Source organism: Pleuronectes platessa, chromosome 11, assembly GCF_947347685.1.
Source record: "Pleuronectes platessa chromosome 11, fPlePla1.1, whole genome shotgun sequence".
NCBI lineage: Eukaryota > Metazoa > Chordata > Actinopteri > Pleuronectiformes > Pleuronectidae > Pleuronectes > Pleuronectes platessa.
Genome location: NC_070636.1, coordinates 1,542,925 through 1,554,121, shown reverse-complemented (window position 1 = coordinate 1,554,121; position 11,197 = coordinate 1,542,925). Strand labels below are relative to the sequence as shown.

Below are 11,197 nucleotides of genomic sequence, written 5' to 3'. Positions count from 1 at the left end.
GGGTGAGATTATCACTCAGTGGTTTCCTGTCGGGAGGATCTTCCTGTGTCGGGTCACCATCTTCTTGAAATGATCTTTTTCATCAGCGTTTTAAAACTGGACACTTTGATTAACTCCCCCTGCTGAGGCCGGGCCTCGGTCACGGTGTCAAGTTTTAATATCCATGCGACGGAGACGAGTGACTCGAGGGGAGAACGTTCATTCTGCAGACTCGTGGTGTGAGCTGGGAGCCGGTGAAGCTGCCTCACCACGTTGGGTCTGAATTGAATCTCAGGACTTGTTAGTGTGAGCGTCCCAGCCCCCCCCCGAGCTTCACCTGCAGCTCTGGATCCAAGCGGCGGCTCGTTCTCCTCGCTCTGTGGTCTTAACCCGCCTCACCTCCGTTATCCAGCCGTCTTAATAAACCACTTTCACATCTTTCTGATCTGTATCATTAAAAAAACAACGCTCCCGTGGAAAGACAGTGGGGGGGTTGATGATTCGCTTTCTCCCCCCCCCGCCCCCACCAGTATGTGGGATGACTTTCCACCTCAAACAAACATGGTCCGAGTCCAGAGAATGAAATCCTCTCTCCTGGCTCATTAGACTGTGTGTGAAGAAACCCACAGAACCCAGGTGAGAAAGGTGGATGACACGCTGGACGTATTTCACAGTTTACATTTGGATCTAAATCTGTACTTTTCCGTGACCTTTTCAGTTTGACACTTCAGGCCAAGAAGAAGAAGAAGGTCTTACACAAGCTTCATGTGATCCTCCCTCAGTGTGACGACTGTTTCTCTGGATTCACTGTTTCCCTGAAGAGGAGCTGACGGCTGCTGAAAGGAGGATTTTATTATTATTCTAGATTCTCCACCTCAGGAAACTCATTCAGAACTTATAATAAACTTGTTTTTCCATGATTTCTTTCAGGGTTTTTTATATTAAATTAAAATGTTATACTCGAGCATGATCAGATCATTTTTGAGCCCGCTGGAAAGCTTTCAACTGTTTCTCTGAATTTTAACTGAGTTATAATCTATATGATGTTAATATCATGTGTTTTTGTGTTTAATTTCTCCCTGAAGAATTTGATCAACAGGAATAAACCTCAGGGCCATTTTTAAATCTGGTTTTCAGGCTGCACTCCACAGTTGAAGTTAAAACGGTCCTTTCACATGTGCTGCGGCTCCGTCGCCAGGTTTAGTATATTTCATGTTATTTATAGGATGTTGTTTTTTTGAGTCTGTATAACCAACACGAATTCCTCTTGGCCTCAGATGCTCCTGAAAGACTCTGCTCTTCTCTGATTGGTTCACAGCCTCCACATTGATCAGGTTACAAAGAGCTCCCGCAGGAACGTGTGTGGGCGTGGCTTGTGATTGGTTTGTACATGAACACCATCATCATCTGGTCTCCGGACTGGAAATAAACATGGAGGACTTGACGGCTCCCAGTTCAGAGCGTCTTCAACCAAACGTTAAAGATCCAATGGTTCATGTTTCTGATCAGTTTGGTTTTAAGTATGTATTTGATGATATAAAAACAGGCTGAAACGTCCTGATTGACAGCTGAGATGATTGACAGCTGAGACAGACGTGGCTCCACGGCTCTGTGTCCTGACCCCCGAGGACAGACTCAGTGTGATTCATGGTGGAGGAAGACAAGGACGAATTATGCATTATTATAACTGCACAGTAGATGCAGTATCTACCTTGTGTATCATCATCATGCTCCAGTACAGTGCGGTTGTGTGCATCAAATTGTGTTGCACGAGCATAACGGCTGAACAAGTGGGTCCTTGTGCCTGCAGGTGTTTGTGTTGCTGAATTCAACAGCATCAGAGAAATATTAAAATGTTTTTCAGACACAATTTCCTTTATGTTTCCTGGATTCAAATAAATACGTTAAACGTGACATTTATTGTGATAATTAACTATTTGAACTGATGTTAAACTTCTTATTGTAGTAACATTTCAGCTTTGTGCACAATCTGAGAGAAAAGTCGTTTTTTACTTAATGAATTCAAGATCTTATACTGGGAAGGAAACTGGGAACTTGTCATGTTTTTGGATGCGAGGTTCTGTTTTTAAGGACATTTATTATAAACTTATGTTGAGTTGCGAGACAGAGATCTGCGTGGGACTGTAAATATTATTAATGATGACATGTTAAACAGTTTCACAGTCGTGTGCAGAGTGGGGGGTGAGCGGGTCGTGACTCACAACCCAGTGCAACTTGCTGAAGACATAATTTAATTACATCTTATCAAACTGCTTTGGGAATTATCACGATGGGCTATTATGCTAATCAGCCTTTAATGGTGGTGATCAAAGTTTCATGGCTCTATACATTGTGCTACAGTGTGTCCGTGTGCAAGGGTTGCGTGTCCATGTGTGTGTATTTGTGTGAGTTTCTACCACACATAGTCATGAGAGTGGATCGTGATCACATGTTTCTAACAGGTCGGCGTGCAGGAGTTCAGAGGAGCTGCGTCTCTGCTGATGGCCGGGGACACAGTTAGGAGACACATTCATCTGAAACTGTCTCGTGAGGAACGGAGTGTGGGACATGTGGGAGGACAGCGCGGGGGGGTGGGGGGGCAGAGGAAGGGAAGGAGGAGGAGGAGCCATACAGCCTCTGTCACACTAATAGGAGGAAGAGTCATTCACACGTCAGTTCTCCGGCTCAGTGTGGGTTCGATTGTTTGAGACGACTACAAACAAGCAGACAGACTGACAGACAGACGTTCAGGCTGGAGACAGGAGGACAGACGGAGGACAGACGGTGTCAGAGGGAAAGTGGCAAGTGAAGCTCTCCCGTAAAAACACAAACAAAGATAGATAATGATGACTTGTCTCTCCGCCCGTCTCTCACTCCGACTAACTCCGCCTGCCTGGAACTCAGAGCTTCCACAGTGTGTCTGTTGCAGAGCAGATTACTGACACTGCACCGAGGACCGCACAAAACAAGACAACAGACAAACACTGACCAACTGACCACTGCTGTGCGTTGACAACGGTTTGAAGCAACAATCGCAGGAGATTTTCAAACGACACAAAAATCATCTAGAGACAAAACCAACACTTACATTGAATCTTTAAGAAGATGTAGACGTTTGGTCCAGACCTGCTGAGCATCGCAGGTTCTATACATGTTCGATTTGTTGTTCTTTTAATAGAGAGGTAACAACAACAACAACAACAACAACAACGACAATGCCCCCCCATAAGATGCTTAGAACAGCCAGAGAACCCCGGTCTTTGTGATCCATTCACAAAAGGTGAAGCAGCTATGAGTAGAATCATCATCATCATCATCATCATCATCATCATCATCATCATCATCATCATCATCATCATCACTACCATCTGACGTCAGACATCAGTAAAAAAGGTTTGGATCCTCTGCTGTAATTGGATTCTACTAAATATAAACCTAATTTTACTGTGTACTACAAACAGCCAATTAAAAGAGAGACAGGAACATGGAAAGTGGAGAAGCTCAGTTGAGAAGAAAAATAAATAATGGTGTGGAGAAGCTCGTCTGTGAGTCTGCAGAACTTCCGATCCGGAGCTGTATCTGGTCTGATTAGTGTCCAGGGATCAAACACATTTCTTGATTAACTCCGTCCAGCTCCATTTAGCGCTGTCAGATCCGTCGCCTCCAAACCGCTGGACCACAGGGCCAATCAGGACTCAGCGGGTCTGAGCTGTTTGCCATTTCCCCTGAAGACAAGACATCTGTGTCCTGCTCGGCCTCCTGTCGCCGGCAGAGACACTTTGTCAAGTGGGATTAACTTTGAATCAGAGGACGGACGTCGGGTTGAAGAAGAGTTTAAACAGACACGAGACCTGATGTCCGGGCGTTTGATTCCGGGGTCGTCTTCAGGTTCCACGGTTCACTCGTCTTTTAGTTTCATTTCCTCCATCTGAGTTACGTTTCTAAACCTCAAGTAATTTTTCTGCAAATATCTGAGGCTCATAATGAAGAATCCAGGATGTCTGAAAATCTTTAAGTAGAAAGAAAATCTGAGAGTTGCTTGGTTTGGGTTTTGCTGAGTTTCCTCCGACACGCAACGTTTGAGTAATTAACGCAAAGCAATCGTATCGTCTTGATCGACCAATCACTGAACTGTTGAGTGACAGGTCCATTCTGCTGAGTGACAGAGTGAACAACAGCCTCTGACCTTCATCACTGAAGGTCAACGCTTCATCTTCACCTCCATCTTCGATATAAACAGCAGAACAAACCCCGACTTCCATCGATAACGATTATTTTGCCTTGTTTTATTCTTCTTTGATTTGTTATTGATTAATTAACATGAAATACAATGTGTGAGCTGCTGAGTTGGACAAATCTCTCTGGCTTCTATTTGTCCTCTTGTTGAAGGACGTGATCAGTGTCCTCTGGACAAGTGCTGCCGAACATCTGGATCACAGTCGTCTCTATTTACTAACATTGACTAGCACATGACCGTTCACGTCATAGATATATATATAAAGGCTAGATGTCTCGGCCAATGGAGTCGAACGTCGGCACATGGCGGCCATCTTGCGTCAGGCGGCTCGCTCACCCATAACATTGTGTTGTAGTGGTACCTACTTTTTAAATAACCACAACTTGTTCAATCTTCAACCGATTTTTAAATGGTTAGGTTTTTTATAAACGTCAGAGATGTAGTTATGACACTGCATACTTATGAATAATTATGTTATTTTCAAAAAAATTTAGTAATGCTCTTAAAGAGGTACAAGATGTCCCTTTACAAATATACATCAAGAATTATTTTCTTTTATTTTCTTTAAAAAGTACATGTACCACCACCAACACAAGGTTATGGGTGAGCGAACCGTCTGACTCAAGATGGCCGCCATGTGCGGACGTTTGACTCCATTGGCCGGAACCGCGGACGAGACATCTAGCCTTATATATATATCTATGGTTCACGTACACTGGTCACGTGGTGTAAACAGGAAGTAGATTGTCTCCTCAGCAGTTGGTTGTTTGTTTAGAAAAGTAAGAGCGAAGATGAGATATTGTCTTTACAGGAAGCGATACCAGAATATTTCCTCCTCGGCTGAAGCCCCACGATGTTCTAGAACTGATCTATGTTAGAACACAGTGTGGTTCTCACAGAACAATCTGTAAAGCAGGATGATCGGAGCTCCTGTCTGCGTCTCACTCTCAGATCTGAGATCAGGGAACTGTCCACACAGTGTGTGATGCCCGTCCACGCCAGCATGACCATCAGTCACAGCCCGACCCGGCGGACAGCGAGCAGCAGATCATGTCTGTGTATTGTTTACTACCCAGCTGAGGCTGTGTGTTGTCCAGATGCCAGGAACAGACAATATGTCCGGCAGCCTACGGGGGGGGGGGACAGATTGGACTGAGACAAAATCATAAAAAAGGCTCTTGCTCCAAAATGAGATTCTGTGGTTCTAAGGGTTGAACTCCACCCACAGGCGGGGTCATCTCGAATAGAAGTTGAAAACGGATTTGGAGGAGTGAGGAGGAACATTGTTTGTTTCCTGCCAAACACTTTAAGGTAAGATACGGACACCTTCTTAAAAATACCCACTGGCAACTCGCCTTCCATTTCAGGACTCGAGTGTAAGTTTGTCCTTGCTTTAGAAAACTGGCCAAACTGTATCCCACTGAAATAGATTGTCAGAGAAAGTTGTCGACCAAAGTGCGTGTTTAAAAATAGTTGTGTGCCGGAACACAGAAGAAGAAATACTGAGACACCTAATTAAGTCTGGTTGTGTTATCAAAGCACTAACGGGACTTGATTATAGAAACTTGATCTGTAAAGACATCTGAAGATATCTATCAAACCAGGGTTCATTAACTTTAAATTCTAATTAAAATAAAGGAAATGATCTATTGTCTCGTGGGAATATCTCTCGTTTGAAATAAAGTCACACGAGTCTTCAGCAGACATCGAATTCCTGATTCATAAATCTTAGAATCGAGCATCACTCTCGAACATTCTGAGGCATTTTGGGTTCAAGATTAAAACCTTCAGGTCAGAACTGTGATGGTTCAGGGAAGTTTTCTTGTGGAGGAAGCTTCTCCAGAGTGGGTCTGTAGTGAGAGATGATGTGAGGTCACAGCAGGAGGTCTCACTCGCCAGTGGGAGGGTGGACAACTTTTCTAATTAGTATCTCAAGATGGAGGTGAGGAGAAGACCTAGAGAACACGTGATAGTATCTGAATACGATGTGAATCCTGCAGAGAGCGTGTTCAAGTTGTGAACGCGTCACAGTGGAGTTGTGTGGTGTTGTGTTGTGTTGTGCACGTGTGAAACACAAACTGAGGAGAAAGTCCGGAGCCAGTTCTCCAGAGTTCGTCTGCGGGTCATGTGTGAACAGCTTCAGTGAAGAGACAGAGAGAATCAATACTAATGTCCTGTAGCTTCAGGTTCTGGCCTCAAACACATCGACTCGCTGCAGAACCCACAGCTTTCTATCGGATCAGCAATTCAATTGTGTTTGTATCGTGTCAAATCATAACACATTATCTCGAGGCACTTTGGATACTTAGGTCTAAACCTTTAAGGATTATAGAGAAACACAGCAGTTCCCACAAAGAGCAGCTGGAGAAGAGAGAACCAGACTCAGTGTGGGCCACAGCTGGGAAAGTTAATACTAATAAATAATGGTTCAAGTGTTTTAAGTTCAGGTTAAGTTCAAGTTATGATCAATAAAAGACTGTAAGTCGAGAGGGGGAGGGGTGGGGGGACACGAAGGACCAGAATGCATTGCAGACAGCAGGCAGTTCAAATCAGAGTCAGAGTCTCTTTGGAACATTTGTGAAAACAACTCTATAACTGGAAGAGACTGAACAATGACACTCTGCATAATATCTATAAGTGTTTGTGTAAATGATCTTCACAAAGTGTTTGTTGCCGACATGAAACAGAATCCATTACCCATGAGCCTCTCTGATGATTCTCCCTCTAAAACACACAGCTGATGATGACCATTAGAAACAGAGACGCTCATTATTCCAGCGTCTTTCTACGAATTCTTTCCTGGTTTCCTGAACGTCACATGTTCACATCTCATCTGCATGATGAGATAAAGCTCACGACTGTGGAAGCGAACACAGAGTGATAAATAATGTAGAGCAGTTAAGAGGCCGACGGCTCCGAGCTTCAAAACAAACAATCTGATGTCGAGAGGAAGAAGAAACAAGAGGAGCAGCAGCTTCAGGTGAAACATCACAACAATCATTTGTCATCACGACTTTATCTGATTATCATGATTATGTGCGAGTGTCTTATCGACGCTTTTTAAACTGTGAGGGTTTGTGCTGCATTTTCTTTATTTACATGTTTGTGTGAAATCACCAGAACAAAGTCAATCAACTTGTGGATTGAATGGATCAGATCCTGAATCTTGTTTCTACACGTGTGGACACACAACATCAGATTCAACCAAAGAATCAAACGTCAGCAGAAATATTAAAAAGTTTCTGAGAGAACAGACCCTCCTGTTTACACCACTGCACATGTTTTATCTGTTATGTCATAAGGTCATTTATCAGTTTAACCTTAATACCAATAAATATAGAGTTGTGTTGTCAGGCCGGCGGAGAAGCAGCAAAAAGCTTCTGTGATAAATATGCAGATTTTGATGACAAATAAAAAGACAGGTCGTTCTAGGCTCTGCTGATATTTTACAGAATCTTATTTGATTAATCAAGTAAACAAATGTAGGATTAATTTCTAATAACAGTTATGATTAGCTGCAGCCGCCGATCACATCAGTGTTGTGCCTGACAGTCAGCGATCGGTGTTTCGAAAGAATTAATAAAAGAATAAAAGTTGTGATCGGACAAACAGCTGAAAACAAAACGACTCTGTGGATGTGAGTTCATCTCTTCAAAATAAGACAAATTTTTTTCAGAATCCAAATCTCTAACCCACGAGCGTGTTCCCCCGCTCGCTGTTCACCATTAATAACTCATCGCTCCCTCACTTTGCTCCGATGATTCCTCAGATTAACCACAGGGGGAGGGAGGGGGGGGTGTTTGCCATTAATCATGCGTGTCACACGCTGCTTTCTATTATCCTGTTCACTTATCTGCTGCTTTCATCATCAGCACGGGGTTTCCTGCTGAGCGCCGCCACACACAGCGCACACACTGCACACACACAGCACACACACTGCGCACACACTGCACACACACTGCACACACACTGCACACACATTGCAAACTGTAAACGTTTCTCAGGACTTTAACTCCACTGGTTCTATTAATAGAGTTCAGTCAGGACCAGACACAGAGTTTACCCTGACCGCTGGAGATCAGGGAGAACTAATAGATTAACGAGTTGATGATGATGAGCAGGATCAGTCCTGATTAATGGCTCAGAGAAATAATTAGGAAGATAACAAAGGCTTCACTAGATGCAACAAAAACATCCCACGTACAGTTTGTTCTAATGGCCCTGATGAAATGAGAGTGGCCCACCCACTAACCCGAGGGTTGGTGGTTCCATCCCAGTCTGCATGCTGAGCTGCAGTGGTCCTCTTAGAACCAGCCTGTGGAACCAGTTCTGGTTCCTCTGTACTGTGCTTTGTGGGCATGTGTGGAAATGTTCTATCTACACATTGTGATCATTTCAGCTTTAGAGTCGAAGCTTCAGTGAATCAGTTCATTTGGATCTCACATCACAGATTAGAGCCTTCACCTGTCTGCACAGGTTTGAGGGGAATCCATCATTTTCTGCTTAATCTTGTTTAAAGACCAACCAACCAACGGACGGGGGTCACAACATAACCTCACAGACTGAGGTAATGACTCTGATAATCAACCAGATTCAGCCGTTTCAAATGATATTTCCACATCAATGAAACTGTCTTAGTAACTAACTGACTCCACATCACACATCCTCAGGCCTGAAAACAAAAAAGCTCCATGAGGCCCCAGGCAAAGGGAACCTGGGGGCCCATGAGGAACGTGTATCATGAACAAGGCTTCAGTGCTGACACACACACAACAACACACTTTGCTTTAGTCGTCAATGTACAAAACACAAATCTGCATTTTGTCCTCAGAGCAGCTGCCTCAGTAGAGGAGTGATACTTCCTGATTGGCTCAGATCCATCTCACAACAAAACCACAACAACATAAACAAAGTGTTTTCCAGCAAAACCAGCAGCTGCACGTTTATCTGGTACTTACATCCCACCATCATCATGGCCACGGAGAAGATCTTCTCTCCGTCCGTGGTGGGCGCGATGTTCCCGAAGCCGATGGTGGTCAGGCTGGTCATGGTGAAGTAGAGGGAGGTGATGTAGAGCGAGTCCTTCCCGGGGCCGCCCTCCCACTGGCCCGAGCCACTGGCGTTGAAGCGGTAGGGCGACCCGATGCTGAGGGCGAGCTGGTAGAGCCAGCTGTCCGTCTTGATGGTGTTGGTGGCCTCGTCGATGACCTCGTAGTCTCCGATGCTGTACCTGAGGAGAACCGGACCAGAGACAGGAGCTTCAGTGGTTCATCCCCCTGAGACCGGGACAAAAAGGTGCAACAGACCTGTAGAAGCTCAGATCTGCTGGAGCTGCTTCTCTTTCCCTTGCATTATCAAATCATAACTTTCTTTAATCTTATGCATCACTTCCTGAGATCTGTCTGTTTGCATGTGGCTCACAGATCTGGAGACACGTTCATCTGCTTCTCACTTGAAATGCATTAATCCTCCGATAATCTCCCGGAGGTGAGAAGAGAGACGGAGCTCCAGAGGAGAAGGTGTGAGGAGAACACTTCTGTTGTGTTTAAGGGCAACGAGTGTTTGTAATGAGGGAATGAATCAAAGGATTTGTGAACAGAAAGTGTAGAAGAACTATTTCTCTTCTTTTCTACAGGGTATAGAGTGATTTGCATGTTGTTTGACTTGGAGGAAACTAAACCAAGCTTCTACTTTGCCGGGGAGCAGCAGATGCTTTGTGACGTACAGGCGGTGGGGGGGAGGGGAGGGGGGGGCAGTGTTTTGCATACGTACCCAATTAGGAACAGTTAGGAGAGCGTGTAAACTCCCAGCAGCCAGCAGGAGCCCCTGCATGGCACTGAACTGGGAGGAAGTGAGACAACGTTCTCTAAATACCATTAAAACAAAGTGTTTACCAGATGCAGGCGAGCCAGTGGGCCACCAGTCCGAACACACAGACCAGCAGCACCAGGACGGCAGCTCCGTACTCCAGGTAGTGGTCCAGCTTCCTGGCCACCCGGCCCAGGCGCAGCAGGCGGACCACCTTCAGAGAGCTGAACAGACTGCTGATGCCCTGAGGGCCGGTGGGGGGGGGGGAGAGGAAGAGGGGGAGAGGGGGAGAGGGAGACAAGGAGGAAGAGGGAGGAGGAGGGAGGATGGTGAGCAAACTGGTGAGCAGAAACATTCGTGATCTTTGTGGACCTGCTGAAGAACTTTTCAAGAATAAACCCGTGATGAGAATAACCTCGTAATATTACAAGAATAAAGTTGAAATACAATCATAATAAAGTATTAAATAGTTTATACTGAACTATAACTTAACAAGATGCTTCACCTTCCTCATTAAAGGCGACAGGTTCTGATATTCTTCTTCTGTGCTTGTCCCCTTGTAAAATGACACAGCGCCTTATATGACTTTATTCTCTTGATTACAAAAAAACACAACAACCAACAAATACACATCCTCAAAGACCAAATCGATTTTTAAATCCTGTCAGCACAGAACCTCTCCAACCTGAGGTCTGTGTCTCCTCCTCATTAACCATGTCCTCCGGAGGCCCGGCTCCTTATGGCCTGTCCTCCATCACCTGCTTCCCAAACTCATTCAGCTGAGAGCGAGGCTCAACATACATAATGGTGAAGTCTTTATTTTACTTATTGTAAACTAATATTTAACAGCAGCAGCAGCAGCAGGCAGCGGAGACCCCAGGGCGTCGGCTCGCTCTACACAATCCGCTCTACCACAGATAACAAAGTGCTGAGCAGCAGCAGGAGACAAAACTGTGAAAGTTAATATCACAGAAGAGAAAACATTAGAATAACAAGATAAGTGACTTATTCTGGAGGAAAGAGAGAACAGAGGAGAGGAAAGTCAGCAGGGGATCCAAGGATATTATGTAATGAAGCAGGAGACCGCTGAGGAAGAGGAGGAAGAGGAGGAAGAGGAGGAAGAGGAGAAAGAGGAGGCAGAGGAGGAAGAGGAGGAAGAGGAGAAAGAGGAGA

General features: G+C 44.9%; 2 protein-coding genes across 2 annotated transcripts in view; one reads left to right on the top strand and one right to left on the bottom strand.

Annotated features, from left to right (window-relative positions):
- Window positions 1-11,197, top strand: part of LOC128450900 (E3 ubiquitin-protein ligase TRIM35) — a 454,970-nt gene that overhangs the window by 256,315 nt on the left and 187,458 nt on the right. The gene's annotated exons all lie outside the window — the stretch shown is intronic.
- Window positions 1-11,197, bottom strand: part of kcnh5b (potassium voltage-gated channel, subfamily H (eag-related), member 5b) — a 38,671-nt gene that overhangs the window by 5,154 nt on the left and 22,320 nt on the right. Inside the window, exons 7-8 of the mRNA XM_053434738.1 lie at window positions 10,111-10,268; window positions 9,182-9,446 (exon numbers count right to left, since the gene is read on the bottom strand). Coding sequence (XP_053290713.1) covers window positions 9,182-9,446; window positions 10,111-10,268 — 423 coding nt within the window. The remainder of the gene's footprint in view (window positions 1-9,181; window positions 9,447-10,110; window positions 10,269-11,197) is intronic.